Below are 26,380 nucleotides of genomic sequence, written 5' to 3'. Positions count from 1 at the left end.
GAAATGTAGTTCTGTCAGTTTGTTTTCCGTGCAGCTGCCCACATGTTTTTATATATTATGTAATCTAATATTATATTATATCATGTCACATTATATGATATGATATGATATGATATATTATATGCTATATGATATGATATTATATGATATTATATTATATTATGTGATGTTATATTATATTATATATTTATTTATTTATGTTTTGTGTGTGGTGTCTGTTTGTGTTATATTATATTATAAATAAATAATCAGTCACATATAGTTACGATTTCTATATGGTTATTCCTTAATTTCGTTTTATTTTTATTTTGTCAGAATGTTGTATTCTTCTGTGGAAAAGGGTAAACATGATAGTATAGATGATTAAAACTGAGAAAATTACTCTACTAACTCTAATGTGTGAGCTGGTGTTGGACAAAGCTCTGACTGTTTTAATTAAACTATCCAACTGTAAAACTGTTTCTTTTGAAATCACAATCATCTTGGGCAAACTTTAAGTACTGTAATTAAAAATCAATCTTTTGATAATTGTACCTATATAAGACAATTCCACGTGGGTGGTTTTTAAAAAAAGTAATTGTTGGAAACACGAGCTTTCAATCAGAGGCCAGATTTAAATGGCCTTTGTCTTGTAAACTAGCCCTTCAAAGTACCAGCAGGTGACCATTTGTTCCAAATAGCACTTTGTGTTTTCCCTCCATTTCCTTACTGACAGTATCCTCCAGTGCAGAATCTACAGAACAAATGTTTTAGATTTATGTTAGCTTTTCAGATTGAAAAGAAAACAGACCCTGGCAATGTGACACTGTAGTGCATTTATTACAAAACTTTAACTCACACACTCACACGAAAATATGAACAACAGCAAGAAAACATGAAGAGACGACGACAGAAGAGCATATTATGTAACCCCCTAAACTGATTATCGCCTTTCTTACAGGACCTTAAGCCTGGGTATCAACACAGCGTTTAGGTCCTGTTCTAATAGTGCACACAATATTTCAATAAAAATGCATGGCTTGTCATCAAGTCTGAAAACAAGCAGAGAACATTGGATCCACTCTTTGATCCCAAATCACATGTATCTGAAGATTTTCCTCCATCCACCAACACAAAAAGTCTTTAAGCGTTTACGTAGGCTGAGCTTTTTACATTCAGTGCCCGTGTGCTTGTGCTTAATGGCGGCAGATACAGCACAGTCAAACACATGTTTGAGGTTGTGTTGCGTCAGAGCCGAACACTCCACATAGTCATGAGCTCTGATCCTGTGTGCCAGCCTCCTGGCCCTGCTGAAGTGCACGGGTCGGGTGCCCAGCTGGTCCAGATGGACAAGGACCTCCACATTGTGGCTAAGGTCCGACTGAGTTCCAACCAGGACAATGGGAGAGGACGGGTTGCCCGCGCGGATCTGTGGGATCCATTTGGAGGCGATGTTTTCGAAGGAGACGGGGTTGACCAGGCTGAAGCAGAGGACGAACACGTCCACATGGGCATAGCACAGAGAACGCAGATGGCCAAACTCCTCCTGGCAGATCAAATGATGAGAGGCGAGGATCAGAGGACTAAAGATTAAATGCTGAATAAATGATTGTGTGGTGTGGATTATGTACCTGTCCGGCTGTATCTATCAGTTTGATACGAGTTGGGGTGCCATTCACATGAACCACACCTGGAGGTCAAGTAGAAATAAGCATTTAGTTTTATTGCAGAGTCATGCAGCTGATGGCATATACAGAAGAAATAAACCTTTTTCTTACCAGTAAAAACATCAAAAGCAGTTTGCCTGTACTCGCTGTTGTATCCATTGAAGATGTAGCTGATAATCATGCTGGTCTTTCCCACCGCTCCATCACCAACCAGCATGCAGCTCAGCTCTTCCCGCGGCCTGTTTGGTTTTTCATGTCTCTGAGAGGCCTGTGCCATCTTTCCTCTCCATTATCCAAGCAGGTCCATGCAGGAGTGCAGTTGTTACTGTAAAAGATGCCTTCTCCCCCAAGGGCCTGCTGGTGCCAATAAAGGCTGGAGATTTGAAAGAACAAAGGCGCCCAATCAGATGAGTGAGCCCCAAACTCTTTCTCTGTTTCCCTTTGAAGCAGATTTACATAGTCACTCCCACCAAGAGGAGCTGACCACTGGCAGAGGACAGCTCATCTGACCTGCAAAAACGTACAGTAGCAGCAAGAAATACATTTCTTCATGACAACTTCTATTTAAATTAAACTTGTTATGAATTGACCCATATAAATGAAAACTGGCAGACATATCCAACATTACAATTTTATTATGGACCACTAACTCTATAATTGGGCGAGCGGGATTTAAAAAATGTTGCAAACTCTGCTCTTTAGAACTGCACCGAATGAATTAAACACTCGGGTGTAATACCACCGGCGGTCGGCGGAGGGAGCTGTTGCCCCTGTCATCTTTGCAGGTTCGTGCCCTCCTCGTGCTTCATATTTTCACCGCTTCCAGTTTCTTCTTGTCGATGATTGGTGAGTGAAAACAGGCCTTTGTTAGTTTTTGTTTATCAAAATGGACGTTTTTTTTTTCATATTTCACAAAATATTTTTTTGGGGTCATTTTTCAGCACAGCTTTCATGATCCATGCTCCCCTAAATGTCATATGTCAGGAATTTCAAAGAGATATTTTATTTCCCTATAAAAACCGATTGGGTGCTCTGCAGGCACACAAAGGGCAGCTCTACTATCGCATGTAAAAGGGCAAAGGGCACAGCTGAGGGGGGCATTGTTAGAGTGTCACAAGATGATGTTTATAGCAGAAACTTCATGTGCCATGATGTTTCATCCTGTGTCTGTCAGGGTGACTGGGTTCATAAACACACACACACACACACACACACACACACACACACACACACACATAGACTTGTGTCTATGCAATACTAATATCTTCCGTGTGCAGCCCTGTCTACTCCATATTTACACTGTAGATAGGATATACAGTGTAACGTTATTGCTATTTTTTCGATTTGTCTATGTTTACAATGCATTTTACTGGTGCTTCTTATTTGTTTTATCCATTTGCTGCTGTAACAAAACAAATGTCTCCATAGTAGGACTATAAAGGTATTATCTTATAAAGCTTACTGATTACACTTATAGCAATATGGTAATAGCAATAATTGCAACATCGAAAGATGAATAGTACTAATGCCTCTTTTTTATTGAGCTCCTTTTGGATGGTGTCTAGAGTTGTGCAGACGATGATGCAGGTGCATGATCAATCCTTCAGATTGATCCTATACATCACACAGCATGTTTGTGCCTGGCCACTGCCCAGATGTGGTACGTCGACATTGTAATGAGGGTTATTACAGTACCATTGTCTTCTTGTATGTAGTTTGCTTTTATAAAATTCACTTGCTCATATTGTTTGAGACATTAAGGGGGGGGGGGGGGGGGGTGTTGTTGTTGTTTTTCTTTCGTTTTCATTTTTTTGTCCAAATGCAAGAACTCACAATCCACATCTTCTGCTCCACAACGTCGCAGCTGTAGTGCACAAGAATTGTTCACGCACTGTGAGCTGTGGTTTTAGAGAGCGGGAAACGTTTGGGGGAGAAAATACGGCTTTAAACAAAGTGTTGTTCCTTATCTGTCTGAGCCTGCAGGAAACTCTGCGAGCATTGTGTTGTAAGGTCTCTGCTTCCTGTTTGTCGTTGTTTCTCCCTCGCTCCTTCTCTTCTCCCTTTTTCACCCCCTTTTTTCCCACCACCTGCGGAGTGAGTGATAGAGTTTATTCCCCATGGTCAGAGGACAACATCTGGTCGCCCCCCTTCACCCCAAACACACATCGCGTTGCCAGCTCGGCTCACATGCCACACCTCTGACAGCTGTGAGTCACAATGCTGTTCCTTAATCCAAGGTAAATGTCAAACACAGGAAACCGTCTTTAAATATCTCGACATGCAAAGATTCTTTTCCTGTAGCAGCCTCTTTCCTCTACCAGTGAGCGGCTCTTCGCTGCTACAAATGTGAATACAGGCATTGTGCAGCCGAACGCAACTGCTTCACAAGGTCTGCACGTACCTTCACTTGTGCAGCAGATGTCAGCAGCGCGCTGATGACTTGAACCGTGGCCCAGAGCCTAAAGATAGTCAATTCGGATGCATATCTGTTACTGTAAACATGTTTTGTGTGCGTGCATTCTCACGCTCTCACTCCTTGCATGACTAGACATGCAGAAAATGTATCCTGACATAGATTTATGGAGGTAATCTGCTTAGTAAGGGTCTCTCGATGTGTACAGCTTAGGAGGGCCCCAAATGCACGTGCAGTTAAACAAAAATCATTCCGCTCATGTGGACTGACTTTCTGCAAATTTATGCAAAGATACACTTTAGGGTGAACTCTGTCTGAGCCTTTGTCTCCCTGAAGTATTGCTTGGGATTTTTAAAAAAAAGTGAATATGCACTACTACAACTAGCTGAAGTTTCTCATATCTAATCCGACAACAATAGAAAAATCTGTCAGATAGGTGTTAAAAGATTATGCCCCTCCCCAAGCCAGAGATCAGTGTGGTACACTGGGCACAAAACAAGTGGCTGACACAGAGATGAGGCGATAAACAATCCATTTGCATAGCATTTCCTGCATAATGTGCCTTTAAGTAGATACTGCCAAGGCTCTTAAGTGGTGAGGATTAGAGCAGGGCGGGTGCTTCCATCACACTATGACACCCCACATAATGCAAACGCTGTCTCTCTCCTTTAGTTCCTAGATGTTACTTAGGAGTCACGGAAAGGGCACGCGGGGTCACTTGCTTTACATCACACTATGTTGAACATAATCTTTTCCACAATGGTTGCAGCACAGGTCAAGGGTTTTGACCTGCTTGCTCGAATTTGACACAAAACATAAACTGTGGTGGATTAATTTAGAACCTTGTGTTCGTTTGATGTTGTTCTTTTATTGCCCCTCGGCGCATAGTGTTAAGTTTTTAACCTCTTCACTGGTGCGACACATTGCAACATGTTTGCATGTTGTCCCACCTCAGGTTGAACAAGTTCCACACTTTAGATTCTTGTGGTACAGGTCAGGCTGCTCTGAGGCTGAAGCTACAGTAGCTTCAGCCTCAGAGTGAATGTCTGTAACAGATTTCATAGCAGTCCCTCCAATAGTTGTTGAACTTTTCCATTCTGCGGCTGAATTGATATTTACCCTTGTGGGATTTTGCCATGAGAGAGTCATAGCATGTATTGCTCCAATTTATTAGCAACAGGATACGGCGCCTTCCCAGGTCAACTCAAATTCTAGCACCTAATGGTCAGCGCACCAAGTGATTCATGGGAATTCAGAGCGCGGCCGATCTCCCCCACCCCTGCCCTACCACCTAGCCGACCCCTGTTGTCCACATTCTTGACTTGCGGCCAACAGACATTACCGGAAAGCATAAACTCCAACCGCGAATACATTGTGATTGTGTGAATCAGGATATACTTCCTTGCCTTTTTTTTCGTTGGATCAGTGCTTTTGTAGTTAATCTGAATTAATTTCATAACCGGCATTTAATCATTTGGATCTGAAACCGCTTAAATCAGCCTGTCCCAGTTTTTAAGTAAAGCCTGGGTGTTTTTTGGGCCTTTGTTGGCCGACAAGCATCTCTGTCAATTTACTACTGCTCCATTAAACCCTGGCAGGGGTCCAGGAGCGGCGCACTAATCTCCCTGTACCCTCTGGAGAGCAGCACCCCGGGTCAGTCCTCTTGTGGGATACACCGTAGCCTTGCTCTGAAAGTGTCAGACAAGAATACCTCAATCGATCTGTCCGGTGTTGACCACTGCATTATGCCTGTGAATTTACTTTTACTTTATTTATTTTTTTAACACACATTTAAAGGCCCTAAAACATTTTTTACCTCAATCAGTGTCTTACTTTGATCGACTTTTGTCAAAGTTAGAGCAATTTCTATTTTGAATGAGAGATCGATGTCTTCTGCTCTTGTTTTTGGTCAGTGCTCTTCGCACTCATTTGAATATGGCGGCACATTTTGCAATGGTGATTTGCACCAATCAGATTTTAAATACGTTAAAATCAACAAAAAAGAGTTTTGGGGGTATTAGCGATACGAACGATAGTTGATAATAATATTGAAACAGAATGGCAGTTCAGGTGGATACTTACAGTTAGGTTAAGGTGTGGTTAGAGTCAGGGGAGAATTGATACCACTCTCATGTCTTTAAAATAGTGAAGCTACAGTTAGAAGACAGAGAGGTTAGCGTAACACACAGACTGGAAATAACAAAATCATGAGTTATCACAGTTAACTTTAGCTGAAGTAGAATGCAGAGAGCAAACATAATTCATCTTGCAAAGCTGAATTTCTGCAGGATATTAAATGGTTCATTTCATTGTATTCCAGAGTTTGCCGTTGACATAAAAGAACATGCAATCAGTGGCAGGGAAATTTCCAGCAGACATTCAGGTTCTAGCATGTAGTCGGGACTTCAGTGCATGTCTGAGAGCAGCTACAACTTGTTCCAGTCCTGCATGTGTGTGCATGTTTGGCATAATCTCAGTCCTGAATCTCATGCTCAAGTTGTCCGTGGCGCTCAAAAGCAGGACACAAGGAACTCAAACACCTTCTGTCATAATAACAGCCACGTGGAGCTGATGAAGTCGGGCCTGCTGCAGGCCTGAAGGCCCGACCTGCCTCGCAGAAGAAACCCTGAAGTTGGTTGTTTCCAACTGGATCAGGTGTGGAGACACAGATTCAGACGTCAATTCATGACAAATACAAGACATAACAAGAACTGGGCATTTTGTATTTCAAAGCTGTTCAAGACATAATAATTTACATCTATAATTAAAAACATCAGCAACTCAACATCTCAGTCTTTGATCCGTCGCATTACAGGGAATTGATAATCATGTCGCCAGGGATCTCACCCGTTGGCCTTTGAAGCATCTGTGTTTCTTTCTTCTTAGTTTAGTTTCAATTGGCTCCACATCAATCCGCACAGCAGCAGATGTTCTTGCAGAGCACGATTAGAATCTATTTAAAACAGGAAACTCTCTCTCAATTGGCTGATTAACATGAGAACCTGATCTTTTCAAAGGGATAAAAAGTCACAAACAAACACAAAACATCATTATTTGCCATTACACACTTGACTCTTGCTGGAAATGAAACTAAAAAAAAAGGGCATTGTTGAGCTTGTTTATGTTGACCAACATGTAGGAACGCCCTCGCAGTTATGTTGATAAGATTGTTGGTTTATGGATTTAACAAAAAATGTTGCATGCCTTGTCATTGCATTTAGCCAGATTACATTTTTTTTTTTTTAAGTTTAGAAAGAAGTCCCACAGAAAGGGAGTGGGTAGAAGATGGAATATGTTTCTGATACATCACAGAGATGATAAAAGGGGACTCAGGAGAAAAATGAAATGAAAGAGCAAATTAATCTTAAAAATATCTTTTGTATAAACAACATAAGGCTGACCTCATAATCAATGCTAAAATGTGCTAACTTGGTTTGCATATAGTTTGTGGCAAAGCTTCTATTCCGTCTAAAAAGCTGCAGCATTGTTAGTTACGTGTATTGCAACACAGAGACTGTCACAATGGCTGTGCAGCTGCTCGATTGTGGGCCGCAGTCTATAAAATGTCATTGATATCGAACCTCTGTGAGTGTGTGGGAAACAGAGCTCCCTTTCCTGTTCTTTGAAACAAAACGCTCCAGAGAAAAATGGCAGGAAACCTCCAGGGCCTTTTGATTCAGGCTAAGAAAAGTGAATCAGAGTACCTGAGGGCTCGGAGTCGTCACAATGTCATGGCCAAAGTCAAACGCCAAAGTCGAGCAATGGATAAGAAAATCCAACAAGGGCTCATAAATCACAGGGACTGTTATGATTTGAATTTCCCTGCAGGATGGGACACGGCACACCGAGACAGGGATTATCAGAGAGCACGATGCCTGTTGCCTAAACCTCCTGGATTGGGTATGATGTAGTATGATGTTTTATTATGTTGTGCAATTTTGGTTTTGCATTTGTAAGTTGAGCATCTAAGTTGTGTGTGCTGTTCAAATACAGCTTGTATGTGCCAACAGGGGGGGCTGGAGGCTCATCCGTGGTCCGCATTACCTCCTCTCAATTGCGCTTATTCCACGGAGGACAGAGGCCAAAGGTCCTAATCAGGGAGTGAATATTAATCATCTTAAATTTTCCAGTGTGTAGGGTTTAGGGGGATGTATGAAATGGAATATAATATCCATAATGATGTTTTCATCAGTGTATAATCACCTGAAACAAAGGGGTGTTGTGGTTTTTTTACCTTAGAATGAGCCCTTTATATCTAAATTGGCGCGGGTCCACTTCTACAGAGCCCTCCACATCGCACCGCCCTGATTCGACTCTTTCATATTATATCTGTGACTCTTGTAGATTGTGCTATAGGTCTATTTGAATGAATTTTATTGGAGTTTTATAACAGTTTGTTCATAAGAGGTGTAAAGGGGACCTAAAGGTGTGTCTTTGTAGGATATACATATATATAATGTGCATTTACATAGGAAATAGATATATATAATGTACATTTCTTTGTTGATTAATGACCATTTAGAAAAAAATATTTGTTCACAAACAGTCTGTATAACATGCAAAAATATCAACATTTTTCTGTAACAATTGTATTTCATTCATTTATTTCTGTGTACCACTTCAAAATCTTTTTACATTTTGAGTTTTGAGGTGGTCATGTAAAAAACAAAAAAAGATTTTAAAAGACATTATTATTATTATGACATACACTGTACAATATCAGGGTCAGCGGGAGACCAAACAACAAGAAAGTACAAGAACATTCACCTCTTGTTCCTCCAGCTTGGTTCAATGACGTCTTGGTTGCTCACCAGTTTCCACTGTCTACATTTAGCAGCTGTCCGTGAGCTCAGGCCAGTTCTGCTGTAGGCCTGACGGGGGAAATACTGTGCAATCCTTCTTTTTATTTTTGGCTCATATTGACATCCAGAGAGAAAGATATTGTCATTTACTTTGTGTGTTAAAGACGTATTTAGTGAGTTGTCCTACCTGTCTGTGCAGTTTGCTATACATATATGTATGTTTTCAGATACATCATTTATTCATATATTCATATTTGCCATAAGTCTCAAAATAATAGGTATACATACACTATATGTACTCTAGAAAAACAATGCACAAGTGGGTATTGATAATTTCTTTACAACATAATCATTGATTTGTGGAAAAATTAAATCTGGCCTATGGGGCGTTAACCCATTATTTCCAGTGTGCAGAAGATTTTTCCAACTTCTGATTGACAGATGTTGTTATATTCTCCATTTTGTAAATTGTAATTGTAATTTCCATCTATGCACTTAAAGTTGCATTCGACTCTATTGACGAACGATGCCAGCAAACAGGGTGTGTGATCATTATTTTTTTGTTGTTGTTGATGTTTTACTTTTTTACCTTTTGGCTTTTTATTATAATTGTTGTTGTTGTTAACTTTTCTCCATACCTGGATTCTCCCCACTCTTCAATACATAATCACTATGAGAATAAGTAATGGGACACTGTAACTTTCATGAAAGGTTTTTCTTTATTTTCATTAAATGTCTGTCTTCTAAGTTAAAGATAAGGTTGATTTCCTCTCTTCAGAATGTTTAGTGTTTTGAAGAGGATGACATAAGATCTGTTGCTACTTAATATCTCTCTCATGAGGTTATGTCCTTAGAATGGTAATTTCTCTAGGATGGTTCACACAGAGACGTTTGGCTTCACCTAAACCCCTGAGTTATAAATGACAGATTCACTTGTCTTGTCCAGTGGCACATTTTGATAACTACCGTACCTTCAGGCTTTACAGTAAATTCCACTCCGACCTAAGGTGTTTCAAGATGAAACAGAAACAAAAAGTTCACCCACTGATGATCTCACAGAGCCATTTACCCCTTGGAGCCTGACACCCCTCAGCCAGGCCCGGGCAGCCGTGGTGGGCTTGAGTGTAAAGGAGATTAGGGAAATGACATTAAGGACAGCAAAAGTGCCATTCCTCCGGGATAGAACATGCTAATGAAGCAGGAGGCCACTCTCTGGCTGCTGAGCTTTAACTTCGTCGAGCCTGGTTTCAGTCGCCAGTTCTGTACCAAACAGATTGGATTAAAACATCAAGTGGGGGTGAGTCATGTTTCTGTTTGGACAAGAAGGAACAAATTTCGCCGCCATCAACCACTGGTGATGATGAATTGATTAAAGAAGTGCTTCTCATTGCAGGATGATGGATGAGTCAGAACTGGGTCACTTCTCTTCTGCGTCATGAAACAGGATGAGCAGCAGCTCACGCCCCGAGCCAGAAACCAGTCAGCCTTTTGATCTAACAATTCTGAAAACTGTTATTTTAATGAAATATATAACATACGGAACATTACTTTCAGTTTCTATTTTCTTGATTGATAGAGGGTTGAAAGAAGGCACGTGCTTTACTGGCAGATCATTCCCCATTGTTTGTGCCTCATTAATGGCCATGGTCTTCCTCTTGTGGTGAAGTGGCCTCCATGACCGCACAGCACTCATGTCCACTGACAGGAGCCCAGAGAGGGGTGGGGTGACGCTCGGCGGACGGGGCAGAACTCTCAATATGAAAGGGCTAGGGCTTTAAAGCACATGCCCTCCATCAGTTGCCCAATCGGTTTCTCTTTAACACATTTCCCCGGTGACCTTCAGCCCTGCACTGGCCGAGCCGAGGTCAAGGGTCAGGGTTCAGGGTTCAGGCGGGGTACACATTAGCATGCAGGTGGAGGCTCGGAAATGCATTAGTGGGAATAATGTCTTTGGAGTGTGTGACTAGGATTCTGGGTGGTGATAGGCCAAATGCACATCCTGAGGACACGACCTTTGCCCCCACTTTGCGGTCCTGTGTATGTTCCTCATAATAATCTGTCTCTGTTGAGAAGATAATGACCAACATCTTTTCCTGGAGAGCAAGGGACCTCAGGGGGGGTATTAATATGGATTAGGGAGTTCAAAGTGCATTGGGATCACTGTCTAACCATGTACATGTGTTTTTAGTCAATACAATGAGATTTCTTTATGTAAGATTTGATGGTTTTTTACAGACAAAATCAGATATATGCAGAGGTTTGCGTCTGTCTCTGTCAGTATTTATCTGCCGACTTGGTGACCCCAGGGGTCTCATATTCCCTCTGAATCCCCACCAAGGATGACCAACAGTGCGGTAAGGGGCATTTATTGATTGACTTGCCTTTATAGCTCTAGTGAGAGGTGCCACAGTGAGCTGTAAATTGTAATGCTTTCACTGCGAATAGATACAGAAATAAATGCTTATTCCAGCCTTCATGAACACATTATAACAGTCGAGCAGATGGGATGTTTTCTCCATACAAGTTTCAGGTTTTTCTTGTTTGTCATGTGTAGGTAAACACGGGGTTAACGTAACAACGTAAAGTGTGGGACGATAGAACAGGTCACTCAGCAAGTTAAAATTAAAGATATACATATATAAATAGGGTACAAAGAGTAAAATAAGGTAGGGAATGAATACAATGAAATTAGAATAACAATGAAAGAAATGTAGATAGAAATATAACTATGCATATGTTGTTCAATGGGTTGCTTTGAAAATGTAATGTGTTACAGTATTGCACACTGGGTAGGAGTGTATCCTAAACCATCTGAACTGTGATAATGATACTTCTTACTTTTTTGTTTCACAAGTTTGACAAGGCATATACAATGACATGCACCAGCAAGTCTATGTGGAGAGGATGAGCTTTGGTCTTGTTGGTATGTGACAGTGAGGTACAAGGAAGATGAATCTTGGATTACACTATTAATATTTTATATGAATCCAAAATGAAAGTACAAAACAGATGACATCTAGTTTGTAGACTGGGAGCCAAAAAAACCCCAAAACACACCACGTTCTGAGTCATGAAAATACCTTTGTCATCAGATATTCTTGTTCTGGAGTATTTGTACTAGGATTGTGGTGTTTGCCACATGTGACCGTGTTGTGTCACAAAAGGCCTCAGACAAAGGCTGACTCACTGCTGTTTGTGTGTCTGTCTGGATTCATTTATTGAAACAAAAACACTGTGTCTCAGAAAACACTGCAGGAACGTGTGCTGTTGATGTTCTCAGTGTGAAACTGTTTCTCTGTAATCCTTGTGTAACAGTTCCTCCATAAATCAGTTTTACAATTGTTCCCTGTAAACAGATAACACTGTTCTGCGGTTATATAACGACCGGTTACCCTTCTGTCCATGTCCGTCCACATTGCATGGCCTGCACACGTGAGCTCTTCTTTAACTGTATGTTCCCGCGCTCTGTTTCTTCCGCAGCTCACACCTTTGACCCAGTTTTCAGCGGATTTCTAGGAACACAGGACAGTGTGGCACGGAACTGCACGGCCTAAAATGCGGGCTTGTTTGTCCACGGAGGGAAAACGGCATGTGCGCATGTTATTGCCAAGTGATCAGAGCTCAGACTGGGAAAGGAATCCTATCTGCACCCCCCTCCTCTCAACTAAGCCCCTATAGACTCTATAGAGCAGGCGGTCCTCCATGGCCTGAGCAAAGATTACTCCCAGCGCCGGCATCACTGGATATTACACTGGACATTCGGTGAATGATTTATGCCTGATTGTTCCTTTAAGTTCCCCTCTGTTTTTTTTTTACACTGAGTAAAGCAAGTCAAAACATTACATGTGTTTCCATGTATGGCATTGAATTAAATACCCTACATATTTTATGTGCATGGAAATGACCCGTCTTTGGGAGCATTTTTATCTCAAACTAGAAGTCAAGAAAATTCTGATTTGAGGAATGCTTGGCTACTCGACAGGTATTTTAAAAGATGGACCCACCGCTGTGTCTGGCAGCGTATACGAGGTTAAACCCCCTTGCATCTAAAAGCCACATGGCCCGTGCAGTTCACAGCCCTCTGAGGAAAAGTCAGAGGGCCACGTGACTTGGGGGGAGCGTGTGTCTGTATGCGTTCAACTGTATACATCAACATAGAGGAGACTTCTTCACGCTCACCTGAGTGCCAAGGAAAAAGTCATAAACACATATTCCTCATACAGATTTTGTAGTAGTTTTATTAAAACAAAATTTTCTTTGAAAATGCACAATAGCTTTTGAGAGCCTTTTACAACAAAGGTGTGAAAGCATAGGATTCAAAAAATAGACGTCATCTCTTCGTGTGATTTTTAAAAGCATCACATGCTTCTGGAGTTTGCATACAGTATGTGGCAGTGGTACAGCTGGTGAGAAGAAGTGAGAAGGTCAAGAGTAGAGTGCTGAGTAACATGAGATAAAAGAGGAAGTGCTGAGTGACAGCAACGTCCCCCCCCCCCCCCCCCCCCCCCCCCCCCCACCATAAAAGTCAAGTCAGATATTCCTTTTTAAAGGACTTCATGTATAAAGACATTTTTAAGACTGCGGAGCGGCGTCTTTCATGAAGCTCCCAGCAGTATGGGTTTTTGGGGTTTGATCCCCCCACATTCACTGAAAATGTTTAAAACTGCCGCCTCGATGGAGAAGAGGTGCTCGTCCTCCGCCTCGGGGCAGGAGAGCCTCATGAACTCCGCCAGGCGGACCAGGTACTCGATGTTGTGGCCCGTGTTGCCACTGCACGCGGCAATCTGGGCAGCGATCTCTCTGTCCGAGGCCGGGCCGAGGTAGATGGGGTTGCTGGAGGTGGCGATGTAGACGACGGCCAGCAGCGGCCCCTGGCCTTTCTCCTTCGGCAGGAACTCCACCATCTGGGTTATGTAGCCCCCCAGCACAATTTCTCTCATGTTCAGGTACTGGAGGGATTCTTCCACCTGGGAGTCGGTGACTTCGTAGGCCACACCCCATGTGCACGCCTGCGGGGAAAACAAGCGGCGTGGACATAAACATCTGTATCAGCACAGCAAGAGCGAATGTTTGATTGACGCCTACAGTATACAGGTCAAGTGCAGGATATACTGTCATCGAGTTTTCGAATATTCTGCCAACACCTGAGGCAAGTATGATCTGTGTTTATAAAACAATCATAGTTGGAAAATAGAAAAATGAGACAGCACAGTAACATAAATCAATCTTTTTTTGTCGGTGCCCATATTCACAAATTCCCAATTTGCCTCATTATATTGTTACGGTTTTTTGCTTCCATGTTTCATGACCTACAATTCCACGCTGCTCTTTTGTGTTTCCTTCTTCGTCGTCAGACAAGTGGGCCATGAGAAGAGACTCCCCTGTGTCACCAATAGTAATGTTCCCTCCCTCTGTTATTTGTCACAGAGCCGTGAGTTGGCATTGTAGGAATATAGAAATGAAATTCACCACCGCAGGCTGTACACACAGTAGGAAAGTAGACACTTACTTGCTCATCCTCCACCAGTGTGACCACTCTGGCTGGCTGCGGAGACACACAGCAACAAGAAAGTGTTATACTTTGATGCTCTATGCTTTATGATGATATCATTGGACAAGAATTTCAAGTGGCGGGTGCACATGTCCACCCCTCACCTTGTCCTTGTCCCCTCGGTAGAAATCATCTCCGTGCCAGAAGCGTCTTTTGAATCCTCGGATGTGGCCGATTGTGCTCCTCTTGTAAGCAAACCCGGGTTTCCACACCAAGGAGCCGTATCCGAATATCCACAGGCTGCTCTTCTCCTTCGTGGAGTCTCGAGGTTTCATCGTGAGTTAATTTGTGTTGCAAACGAGAAGAAGAAGAAATAACTACAGGGACAGGTTGATGTCAACAGGCAGCAGCAGCTCCTCCTGTTCCCTCTGCTGCTTCTATCGTCCCACACGTCCCATCGGACTGTCCCTGCGTCAGACTGCTACAAGGAAGAAGAAGAAGAAGAAGAAAAGATCATTTCATTTTCATCATCTATCTCCCAGAGTCTTGTCAAAGGGCGGAGGGTGTGCTGCCAGGCCCGGTTCCGTCGAGATGCCACTTCTTATATTGACGTTTTCCCTCCTGTATCTTCATGTACGGTGCAAAAAAAAACACGTGTATTTGTTGTTCGCAGTACGTCAGAGCGAGACGGTCTCGACCAATGGGGTCACGCGGCGGGGGCGGGCTTAAAGGGATAAACCAATCAGGATCAGTTTGTTTTTGTGTTTGTTTTTTTTACCAGTGGCGAGTGAAGGTGAGCACACACATGTTGGAATCGCCAGGAAAGGAGAGGAAACAGTGTGTTAAAGTGGGAAAAGTTTCTTTTTTTCTTTCTTTCTCTCCCATTTCACTACCATGTTACTACTTATTTTTTTATATATTTTTTTAATTTTAATGTGGGAGCATCTATGTTGTCCTTCAGTGTCAAACAGTCCGTGATAGTCCAGCAGGTAATCACATTACCTATAAATAGCTGGGACTGTCCTATCTGTTCTCCCCTAAGCTCATTAGGTGTCTGTGCTGTGTAACACACACACACACACACACACACACAGGTGGTGTGTAAATGCAGGCCGGTCACTTAACTTGATATTGGATGAGCCGAGATGTTACAGTGGGGGAAACTCCCCCATGTGGCAGTGAAAGACAGCTCCAGTCTTGAGACTGTAACAGGAGAACCTGTAAACTGATGCTGTGACACGAGCTGCAGGAGATCAGGCGAGCAGAGAGCACGTGTTCAGAGTGCTGGCAGGGCTCTGCTGGCCTGTTGTGGCCGTCTGCTGCTGTGCTCACACACGCCAGTAGTGAAAGGGGCACATACAGATTTTCTCAAAAAGTCCTGACATCTCACTCTGTCCCCCATCCCCCTATTGGCTCACAGCCAGAGAGCCACAGGCGATCACTTATCGCCAAAGATCATATCTAATCTCTGGAAGCTTTGTACTTCAGAGCTCCAGTTATTTAATGATGTGATCTCCAGAAATGCGGACGGAGTTCAGAGCAGCAGTTAAGTAGAAAGATCACAGGGACTCTTTATTTTCACATACAGATTTCTGTTTTTTGTTTTTTAAATATAAATCTTTTTTTGTTTTTGTTTGTGTATTTCCTTACATTGCTGCCAATTACAACACTGTCCACTGAATGATTGTTAGCACATTGATTTCACATCACACTGACACAGATGTCGCGGACATACAGCACGACTGCATCTACAGACAGTGAGGCCACTTCCACGCACACACACGGTGATTCCAACATTTAAACTAGGATCGCTATCTGACCACACGTACACTCGACCATCGAAGACCAACAAACAAACAGTGTACCAGGTATGTATCCATTGTGGGGTCTTTTTTGTTTCTTAACAAAAATAATAATAATAATAATAATAAAATAAAACACCAACAACACTTTTAAAAATAAATTCACCTTTTTGGGGCTTTTCAACTTAAAAACAGATGTACAATTCATACTTCTAATCTCGACATATAAATATACAGTATGTACAAAATAATCTTATAAAACATAGAGAAAGATCAGTTCTGCATAATCTTAAATTACTAATGAAATACTAATCTTACAAAACAACATTATTGGTTCAGTAATTTCTTTTGAAGGCGTCCTTGGTACGATAGTCACATCATGTATTTTCTTTGTCTTTATTTAAGGGTGATCTTGCATAAGGTCAAACAAGGTCCCTGTCATGAGTTTCTCTGCATGGCGCTGTAGCATATTGCAGCTATTGATCTTTCATGTCGTCGCCATGCTGCTGTGCAAAGGAATCGAGATAAGGCGGGGCGCAGTGTTTTTCTCAAACATGTATATAAGGCTTTCTGATCTAGGCTGCATACAATCTTTAATAAAAAAAGGAAAAGGATTTGATTTAAAAAGGATGATAACTAAAAACCTTATTCTTCAAAAATGAACCGCATTCAGTAGTTGTTGTCCCTTTTTGATTTAGCACAATGCAGATTTTTTTTGTTTTGTATTTGTTTGTTTGTTTGCATAGCACATTGCAGGCCAAAGAATCACGGAAAAGGCCGGTTCCCTCCACAGGCTTGTTGGCAGTAAGTTGATTCGTTGATTGCCGATTACTGCAATAAGGTGGAGAGGAGATGAAGATAGTCCTCCTCTTCGTCGTTGACGTGCAGGCACGAGCATCTCGGCCCGTTGCCCTCAGATGAACTTGGACGGAGCGGACAAAGGGTTTGTGTCGAAAAAGACATCGAAAGGCGCATCCACAAGTCAGAGTTGCTCATTATTTCCTGCAGTCTTTTTTTTTTTTTTATCAGTCTTTACATTCTCACAAAGTTTAGAGGCTTTTAGTACATATTGCATTCGATTGAGCGCACACCGGCTCCATCCAGTTATCAAGTTTTCAAGAGCAGCAACTTTCATTTAAATAAATCCCAGTCTCTGCAAAGACGTGTAAACAGTCCAAAAGGAATCCAACGTCGACAGTGAATAATATCTTCATATGTATTATACCTGAAAGAGAGGAGGAAGGAGATGAAGTGAAATCCACTCAAACAATGCAGGTCGTGCACTGCAGAAGAAAAATCAATGAGTCGTGGCAAAACTTACCTCCGTTGCAATGATGCATTCGTTTTTCTCCTCTGCGATTACAAAGACAGACTGGTACATTGAATCTCTGGAAGAACATATTGTTGATATTCTACACTCCGGCCTTTCGCTGTTGAGAAAAGATACATCGTGTCAGCACGAGAAGTGTCTTTATCGAATGTCCTACATTAACCTTTGATTTTCCTATGTAGATATTCAAAACTTTGTGTCACTAAATACATGGCCACAACCTACATTATTGCACAGTGACAAATACACAACTGTTATTCAAGTATTCATTCAACCCTTTCACGTCCACTCACCTGTACGTTCTACTCAAATGCTTTTTGTCTTCTCTTGTCTTTTCACAGTTGTCATCTTTGTCCAGAAGGGACATTTCGTCCTTGTACCCCGTGGAGGTGTTATAGTCCAGGTGGTAGTGGTTGATGTGTTTGTGATTCAACTTTTCCCGAGGACAGTCCACCTCCAGGTCTATCTTTTTATTGTTATTCTTGAGCTCGAGAGCAGAGATGAGGTTGTCTTTCTGAAAGTCAACCTTGGAGAGGTTGTTCATTGTCTCTGAGTCCTGCTCCTTGTTCCTCTGCTTCTTCACGTGACGCACCAGCACCACCACCATGCAGAGAAGCACCAGGACGGCCACCAGGCCTGCTCCCAAGCTGATGGCTGCCAAGCTCAGCTTGTCCCCGGACTCCCAGCCTATGTTGGGGCTGGGGGTGTTTGCCGAGGGCACGCCGCCAGACTGGCACTGGGTACCGCTGTAATGCGCAGGGCAGATGCAGGCGGTCTGGCCTTTGGCTCCCGCCGTGCAGGTTCCTCCATTCAGGCAGGGCCGAGAGGCACAGCGGTCCGTGGGCTTGTCGCAGTGGCGGCCTGTGTACCCCGGGGCGCAGGTGCAGGTGTAGTCGTTGATGTGGTCGATGCAGGTGGAGCCATTCGCACACGGGCTCCTGGCACACTCGTTGATGTTGATCTCGCAGCGCAGTCCTGAGAAGCCAGAGCGACAGCTGCACAGCCGGAGGTTACCGTGGATCACACAATGTCCACCTATGCAACAACAAAAAAAAACAAGTTGACGCCTTGCTCGTATTTGACATTATTTCTAACACAAATATACAGAAAGGGGGAGAATTATTTTTCATTTGGACAGAATGATGTATTACCATTGGTGCATTGCAGCGAGGTACATTTGTCCACCTTCTTCTCACAGTTGAGTCCGGTGTATCCTGCTGGACACTCGCATGTGTAACTATTCCTGTGATCCCTCTCTTTGCACTTGCCGCCGTGGAAGCACGGTGTATCTGCACAGGTCAGCACCTTGTTTTCACAGCGTGTCCCTTCAAAGCCCTGCGGGCACACGCACCTATAGCCAGTCTCAGAGTCCTGCATGGGGAACGATATAAGGTTTATCAAAAAGTGCTCGCCGTCAGATGTTTTTTTATCGTATCCTGTTCGAGACTGCCTCTGAAATCTATTAACAGCACACTCTCTGTGAACTGGTTCATCCACTGACTTGACAATCAATAGCATCCTCCTGGACTTGCAGATACACCGAGGCAAAAACAAAAACAGGAAGGCCTGTGTTGTGGGAAAGGAGCGAGAGAGACTTCCGCACTCACCAGGCAGTGGCCTCCGTTGTGACATGGCTGGCTGTCACACTCCCTGACCTCTGAGTCACAGTTGACCCCGCTGAAGCCTGGCAGGCAGGCGCAGGTGTAGCTGCCGTGGCCCGTGTTCATGCATGTGGCCCCGTTGCCACAGGGTTTGTGATGGGTGCAGTAGTTCAGGTCTGTAAACAAACGGGTGGAAACATTTTACTAGAAGAACCAGAGGGACCATGTTGGGTTTATTTACAGTACTAACAATTCATGTCGTGCAGCTCAGAGAAAGAAGCAGGTTACCTTGGTCACAGAAGATGCCTCCCCAGCCTTCTTTGCAGGTGCACTGCCACGACTCTTTACAGGTACCGTGTTTACAGGACGGATGGAGTTTACACACATCACAAAAGAGTCCCTGCCAGCCCTCCCTGCACCTGTTCACACATAAAACAGTACAACATGACTGCTGGCTCACCCACACAAACACAGATTCACTTTCTAATCAAAGAGGGACACCTCATAAAAACAGATGTTGTGTACATTTGATCCACAGTGATTTGATTTGATACTGCATAATACAATAAAATCTTTAACGACTTGCAATATTGGTTAGATTTATAATGGCGTACCTGCTTTTAATCATTTCTCCAGATGTGGGCATCATAAACGTGGATCATTGTGCAAACCACAACCACACAGCAGAGCATTTAATTAAACAACAAGCACACAGGTCACCTATAAAGTGAAATACTCACTTGCACTCTCCAGGTAATGTGCAGTTTCCATTCCTTTCATTGCAGCCCTGAAGACAGATTGCTGGAAGAGAAAAAAAACAAACAAGACATGTAGCCATATATTTACAATCCAAGATTTCCAATTTAGCCTTTTATAGCAGGCAGCTGATAAGGATTCTGTTTGTTTATTTCTTTTTACCACCTCCCAAATGCTTGTCTCTGCCACAATAAACCCCGTTACCTGGCCATGTCAGTGGGCAAATACCGTGCTCTATGGTGTTAAACGGCTGCGCGGTGCCGAGCAGATGCTCGCTCTCAGAATAATAATAAAAATTTAAAAAAAAAAAAAAAAAAAAGAAAAACCCCAGGACAGCTGCCCCATTGTTGTCGGTGGGCTTGTCCGAGGCCCGGTCGCAGCTGCCGCCCCGACAATGGAAGGGCCGCGATTGAGTGGCGCGTGGCGGGCGATAATGCCGCGATTAACCCCGGCGCGTGCTGCGGCCCCCGGATTATTACAGCCGCTCACAGAGAAAGTGCGCCAAGCAAGCGGCTGCGGGGTTTTTTTTTCTCTCTCCAAATTGCAGCCGTGCACACCTCCGTCTCTATTCGACGGCCCCACACCAGGAGCGACGCGGCTCCGCGGGTGGGCCCCTCACAACACAACACTTCCCCTCTGAACCATCTCATCGCATCTCTTCGGTTTCATTTTCAAGACTTATCATTTTCTTCCTTCGAGCCCAGAAAACCCCTCGTTGACCTCATTGCACAAACAGAAAGAAAAAGTGTCCACATGGGTGTCTTTTACTCGTGCTTACGTTCTTGGCAGTATGCTCCCTTCCATCCCGGCAGACAGGCTATTTGCCCGTCGGGGCTGCAGGTGTAGTGGCCGAAACGGTCGTCTCTCGGAGCGCATATTTTGGAACAAGTGTCCCCGTAGTAATGTTCATTGCAGATGAACCGGTATGAGTACCTGAGCTCCGTCTGGTTCCCGCTCTGCACATCCTGGGACCACCCATGCCCGATTCCCAACTGTCTTTGGATGGCAAAAGAACTAATCAAGAAATCGGGGTTGGTGGTGTCTGGGGAGAGAGAAACAAGGAAATCGAACTTGGATTACATATTTATTAGATACATTCAATCCAACCCGCGAAGTATCTTATGAATCTAACAATGTGAGGACACGGTGTAATGACGTGTCCTCTTCTCTTCGCGTGTGACCACAATGAAGCGTCCCAACAAAATAGGTGTAAAAATCCAGGGGAAAAAATCAGTGGGATTTGTTTGGCAAGGCCTCCACGCTCTCACTCGGGCCTGCACACTTTCCCATGCGTGCCAAAAATAAAACGGGGGAAGTGCGATTGTCTTGGACAGATGTGACTGCAAAGAATTGACGCGTGACTCATAAGCCATCCCACAACAAACATGGATACACGACGCGGAGAGCACCAGATGCCCCTTGCCGGCACTTTTTTTGTTTTTGAAGTGAGGAGATCTACAGATAAAAAAAATAAAATAAAAAAAGTGTGACAGGCGGTGAATCGTGTAGGGTTGCGTGCGTGCGTGCGGCACATCTCCCTCTAGTGGTGGACAGGGAGTGTGCACCTCCTCACCTCCAGGTGGGTCCGCTGCAGGAGAATACCAGGCTTCAATAACGAGTGAGAATGCACCCTGTGGGGACAGACAAGGAGAAACAAAAAGATTACCAAAATGTTTATATATACGTTTTACTTTAGTTGGTTTATATTATTTATCTTGGAATAATCGTATCCAGAGCAGGAAATATATACGAATAAATGCATATAGTTGCTCTCTATTGTTCCTTTACGCACAACAGTGGTGCCATGATCCAGTTCAAGTTGGATCTACAATGTTTAGCTTTAATAGTAATTATTTAAGCGGGCATCTAAAACATATACAGCCTCGTAAATTCGTTGTCGTTTTCTGTAAAATGTAATATAATTGGCTGTTCATTTGATCCAAAAACACTTTCAAATGCACTTTTTCGTCCTCGTGAGAAAGCGTCAAACAATTCCATTGCTAAACGAGTAAATTGGATTTTGGTGCGCGCGTATCTTTGTGGTTCTCTGCACAGACGCCGTGTGGAGCAGTGTGAGCGCGCGCGGCGGGACAGGTGCTCTCTCTTACCGGCCAGGTGAAGTTGAGCGGCAGACGCAGCCGCGCGTCCGGCGGGATGCTGAAGGAGTCGGTGCCCAGCACGGGCGTGGCGGCCTGGCCGAATATACAGTGTCCGGGAGACACCACCGTCTGGAAGTTCTTCAAGCACAACCTGAAATAAGTCCGGCAGCCGGTCATGCTGCAGCCGCGTCCATTCGCCAGCAAACCGTTAGTATTCTGAAAGTGATGGAGATCGAGCTCGAACACACCTGATCCCAGAACCTAAAAGGATAAAAACAGTGAGCAAAACAAAAAACAACGCAACCGTGTTTTGTTTTTTTCTATCTCTCCCTCTAAATGTCCTAAATTGTAAAGACAGAAAGAAAGAAAAATACCTGAGTAAATAATAATATAACTATTGTGAGGATAGAGGTGAACCAAACGGCCATTCTTTAGAGTTTGATGTGCGTATCCTTAAAAAATCAGTGAGTCCTCCCACAACAAACGCTCCTATTCCAAGTGGTGACGGCGCGAGCGGAGTGATGACAAGTGGTCGCAATAAATATAATCCTCCACAAAAGAAGAGGAGAGAACCAGCTCCACAATCCGTATCCAGACAGAAGGGGGAAAAAAAAGTTGGAAAAGACCGAGTTATCCAGTGGCTGCGGGTTAAACAAATATCAGTAACGTCAATATCCACAAGTGAGTCATTCTGCGGTCTTTACGTTGCCCATCCATCGTGCCGGTCGGAGGTTGTCTGAGTTTGCTGCTGTGCTGATGCGAGGCTCGCGCTGCCGACGGTGATGCGGGCGTGTGGCGGAGCATCAGCGCACAGTGACTCCCAGTGAGGCAGGTTGGACGTCCCTCCCCGTTTATATACCGCAGCGTAGTAGTGTCATTACAGACACTGGCGGTCAGCGAACGCCGCCCCCCCCCCCCTCCTCCTCCCCTCCACCTTCTTTTTGCTCGGACCGGCATAACACGTCAGTACAATTTTTTTGGAGGAGATAAATGAACGCACCTTTGTGCGCATGAGAGTGCAAGTTCGTTTTTACCCATGATTGCAGAAATGTATTATAACATCATAGATTTACATATAAATGAATTCATTATTGGCTATACCAGAGAAAACAAACCTCCAAACAACAAATAAATAAGGTCAACAGGAAAGTCATTCTTTCTCCTAATGGTGCGTCTTTACGCGCCTGGACGCCCCGCGCCTTTTTACGCTTCTGATTTTGTGGCCTTCTCCCTTGTTCCTTGTGTTTATTTTAGATAGAGAAGATGGAGGGAGAGATAACTCCACAGCTGCATGACAATCACATTGCAAACACAAATGTGTCACTCACAAATCATTTGAGGAGCCCACGTTTTTACAAAAAAGCAGGCCATGGGGACATCCTAGACTTGTAGTGTAAAGATTAGAAATTAATACTAATGTACTTGTGTATTTCAGGAAATTCTTAAAGGTCTTGTCCACATGCTTATACTGTACCATTTACTTGCTCTATATTTGTTATTCTTACAACTTTAGTTATCATTAGGAAAGCTTGTGAGTATTGGCACAGAAATACTCACACATACAGTACATATGCATATATGTACATGCATTCTGCATCTTGTCGCACACTGGGAGGAAAGAAAGACCATTATTTCACTTTAAGTGGCTGTTTATCATTCTTGAGTGAAATGCCATAACAACTGCAAGCACCCAGCTGTTAGGGCACCTCATTTGAAATCACAACTCGTAATACGCTCAATTGAAAGCACATTTGTATAAATTAAAGTCGAGATTGTGTCCCACACGGAGCGCAGCAGTGTTTGTTGAACTAACTTCCACTCGGGCCAGTTGGGAAAACTTTCTTCTCCTTTCAAGTGTATGCATAGTTGTTCCAAAGGGGGGGGGGGGGGGGAGAAAAATGAACTCTAAACGGTATATGAAGGCTGCTGTGCAAATAAATTCAAATGCCATATGCTGGGTACAGGCATTGTTACCTTTATCGCCGCTGCAGCAGGGCCAACTTGTCTGGGAGGATTTACAGTGAGGGAACAGGATTTCGGAACCGTTCCCTGGCCGCGGAGGTGTCTGGCCCCGAACAGCTCTCCTGCCGCGATGACTTCATCTCCAGCCCCCCACCTTTGACTTATCGGTTTGAGGTTCCACATTAGTGCGAGAGACAATAGACTATTGAGTCTGGAGCAGTGTGAGTAAGAGGCCCGGACATCTCACAGCTCTCCTGTGCTTGAAGCATTTGGAGTTCCCACCATTGAAATCATGCAGATATTGTGGAGGATCAATGAAGCCCTGTGCAGTGATTTAACCCCGTATACTCCTGTTCTGCTCAGTGTTAAAAAAATGACTCTAATTCACTTAAATGAGGCATCTCACTGGGTTATATTGACTCCTGGGCCCCATCATTGTCTTCTGTGGACAGAATGGAATGATGGTGCTCCTGCCTTTCCTTTATACGCATCAAAACATCCATACACTTTAATATTTGATGGGCCATGGTTAAGGTTTCCCAACTGCAGCTCAGGTTACAACTGCTTGTGAAGCTTGGGACTGGAGCTAAACAAGCAGCCGTGCCCGGACTGGAACTTCTCTTTGCGACACGAAGGGAAACACTGGCTCGGTTCAGAGTATCTCCTTTCGGGTGATGCTCTCGGCAGGCTTTTTTTTTTTATATTAACACATTGTTCTCCTGATTTTATTGCTCTTTTCCTGCCCTGAATTAATTTCAGCGAGTTATTTGCTCTTAGCCCATGCAAACAATAATGTAACACGCACGTTGCTCTTGAATAAACACTGCCTTGGAGACAGACACACCGCAGTTTCATCTCCAGTCTTTGTTTAGGACATCATTTTTCTCTGTGACAGTGTTTAATAAAGGTGATTGTTGTATGGCTTGTCAGCTGCTATCCCATAATAAAAACATTTTTATTGGGATAATGAAGAGGTATTGGCAAGTTGCTATTTAGGGCAGGCAGCCTGATTCAATTGTTTGGTTCTTTCTGATTCCCCTGACGTTACTTGACTTCTGGATATTATTCATAAGTTACACATTTTAACAACCTGTATGAATCTCAACCATCAATCAAAAATACTAATAGTCCAATTCGGTCGAAAAATGCCGCTGCTGTTTGCCGTCTTTGAGTGACTCACAAGACATTTACTCAAAATATAGTCCACCAACATGCTGTTGATATTAATTATTTCCAAAACACATGACCTCATCCGTATACCAGGGATCAAAGACCATCTTTATGAAATTGTTCTCTGCTAAATGTCAGAATGTATTTACTGTTCATTTGCAGTGGACACTAAGTGAGTGAAACTGTGACCCAAGATGAAAGAGATATACAGTCTCACACGCGAACACATATTTTACTGAGGACAGCTATTATTTATCTTTTCAGCAGTGTTTTACTTTTTCTCATCTATATTGATCGGACCACATGCTACTTTTATCCGCCCTCCATTGTCAGTTGGTTGTGAGGCCTGGCTCTGGCTCTGGCTCTGGCTCGGGCTCTGGCCACTTGTTCACAATGTGGGCAAGTGCAATAGGGAAATTAGCCACAATGCTAACAGATGGCACCTCTTAGTCCAGAAATCTGCCCCCGTTAAATGCACGGCAGTTTAACACTTCTTTACAGCGCATTTGATCTCAATAGCCCCAATCTGTCCGGCCAATCAATGGGGCTTTCGATGTGCGCTTCCAATAGATCCGAAGCATCTAAGCATGTCGCCCCCTCAGAGGAGAAATCACCTGCTGCCACTGTCAGAGAAAGTAAAGAGAATTTACACAGATCATTTATGCGCTTAAGCCGAGCATTCAATATCGATTTCTTACTGTTAAGGATAAAAAACAATAGCTGTATGTTCATAGTTGACTGTAGCAGTTCTTCCTAAAAGCGATTACTGATTGGCTTCTGCATATGTTTGCGAGCTTTGAAACATATGTCAAACATTATCTAGTGTAAAAAAATAAAAAAAATATCATGGATGTCTGTTTTCACTCAGTTTAAAACTCCCGGAGTGCAGCTGACATTAGGTGGGATTCAGGGCTCCTGACATTACGGTCGCCTGTAATAAGAGCCTGTAGTCTGTAGTGGAACTTTCCAGCCACCCTCTTGCCACGCTGTTGACAAAACACAGCCGTGTCAGCACAACCAACAACACGCTTTGGTTACTGGCATCATGTGGTGATGCATGTAGGTGTCACTGCACCATGAGTGAAGATGTTGGGTCATTCAAAAGACGTCATCATGACTTTATCTACGCCTGGTTGGGTAATTTAAAAAAAGAGCTTCTCTTCCGGCTGAAGTATGTAAATCATGTCACGGGTGATCTGAGGCCATGTTTGTAACAGCTGTCTGTCTGCCAGTGTGCCAAGAGACAGCAGTACATACACCTCCCTCCCACCAATCAGGGACTATAGGTACCCAAACCGGCAAGAAACA

The 26,380-nt window shown here is 43.5% G+C and overlaps 3 protein-coding genes and 1 long non-coding RNA gene across 9 annotated transcripts in view; 1 reads left to right on the top strand and 3 right to left on the bottom strand.

The window, feature by feature from the left end:
* Nucleotides 1-800: 800 nt before the first annotated feature.
* Nucleotides 801-3,151, bottom strand: LOC118286627 (rho-related GTP-binding protein RhoU-like). Its single transcript, XM_035611200.2, has 3 exons — nucleotides 1,758-3,151; nucleotides 1,611-1,669; nucleotides 801-1,525 (listed from the first exon to the last, which is right to left on the bottom strand). Exons 1-3 carry the CDS (start codon nucleotides 1,921-1,923, stop codon nucleotides 1,076-1,078), a joined length of 675 nt encoding a protein of 224 aa, XP_035467093.2. The 5' UTR covers nucleotides 1,924-3,151; the 3' UTR covers nucleotides 801-1,075.
* On the top strand, nucleotides 2,034-12,733 carry LOC118286628. 3 transcript variants are annotated; one of them, XR_007029788.1, is made up of 4 exons: nucleotides 2,034-2,166; nucleotides 2,349-2,492; nucleotides 7,888-7,959; nucleotides 8,070-12,733. It is a non-coding gene; the product is annotated as an uncharacterized LOC118286628 (long non-coding RNA). The 3 variants fall into 3 exon arrangements; XR_007029787.1 differs by lacking the exons at nucleotides 2,034-2,166; nucleotides 2,349-2,492 and adding an exon at nucleotides 3,421-3,883 and having other exon boundaries at nucleotides 8,070-10,158; nucleotides 10,255-12,733; XR_004785423.2 differs by lacking the exons at nucleotides 2,034-2,166; nucleotides 2,349-2,492 and adding an exon at nucleotides 3,421-3,883.
* Nucleotides 12,734-13,081: 348 nt separating this feature from the next.
* LOC118285958 (glutathione-specific gamma-glutamylcyclotransferase 1-like) lies at nucleotides 13,082-15,022 on the bottom strand. Its single transcript, XM_035609966.2, has 3 exons — nucleotides 14,517-15,022; nucleotides 14,371-14,406; nucleotides 13,082-13,870 (listed from the first exon to the last, which is right to left on the bottom strand). The coding sequence occupies exons 1-3, from the start codon at nucleotides 14,685-14,687 to the stop codon at nucleotides 13,457-13,459; spliced, it is 621 nt and encodes a 206-aa protein (XP_035465859.1). The 5' UTR covers nucleotides 14,688-15,022; the 3' UTR covers nucleotides 13,082-13,456.
* Nucleotides 15,023-15,898: 876 nt separating this feature from the next.
* The window catches only part of LOC118285955 (delta-like protein 4), a 39,158-nt gene continuing 28,676 nt past the window's right edge, over nucleotides 15,899-26,380 (bottom strand). For all 4 annotated transcript variants that reach the window (XM_035609959.2, XM_047337600.1, XM_035609958.2 and 1 more), the window contains 10 exons: nucleotides 21,950-22,201; nucleotides 21,415-21,472; nucleotides 20,620-20,883; nucleotides 19,826-19,886; nucleotides 19,374-19,504; nucleotides 19,092-19,261; nucleotides 18,636-18,855; nucleotides 17,778-18,519; nucleotides 17,476-17,584; nucleotides 15,899-17,379 (listed from right to left, as the gene is read on the bottom strand). In XM_035609959.2, coding sequence (XP_035465852.2) covers nucleotides 17,374-17,379; nucleotides 17,476-17,584; nucleotides 17,778-18,519; nucleotides 18,636-18,855; nucleotides 19,092-19,261; nucleotides 19,374-19,504; nucleotides 19,826-19,886; nucleotides 20,620-20,883; nucleotides 21,415-21,472; nucleotides 21,950-22,201 — 2,013 coding nt within the window. In that variant the 3' untranslated portion in view covers nucleotides 15,899-17,373. The remainder of the gene's footprint in view (nucleotides 17,380-17,475; nucleotides 17,585-17,777; nucleotides 18,520-18,635; nucleotides 18,856-19,091; nucleotides 19,262-19,373; nucleotides 19,505-19,825; nucleotides 19,887-20,619; nucleotides 20,884-21,414; nucleotides 21,473-21,949; nucleotides 22,202-26,380) is intronic.

The sequence above is a fragment of the Scophthalmus maximus genome, chromosome 15, assembly GCF_022379125.1.
Source record: "Scophthalmus maximus strain ysfricsl-2021 chromosome 15, ASM2237912v1, whole genome shotgun sequence".
In the NCBI taxonomy this organism is placed as follows: domain Eukaryota; kingdom Metazoa; phylum Chordata; class Actinopteri; order Pleuronectiformes; family Scophthalmidae; genus Scophthalmus; species Scophthalmus maximus.
The sequence above is the reverse complement of the archived record's forward strand: the minus strand, read 5'-3'. Positions and strand labels throughout refer to the sequence as shown.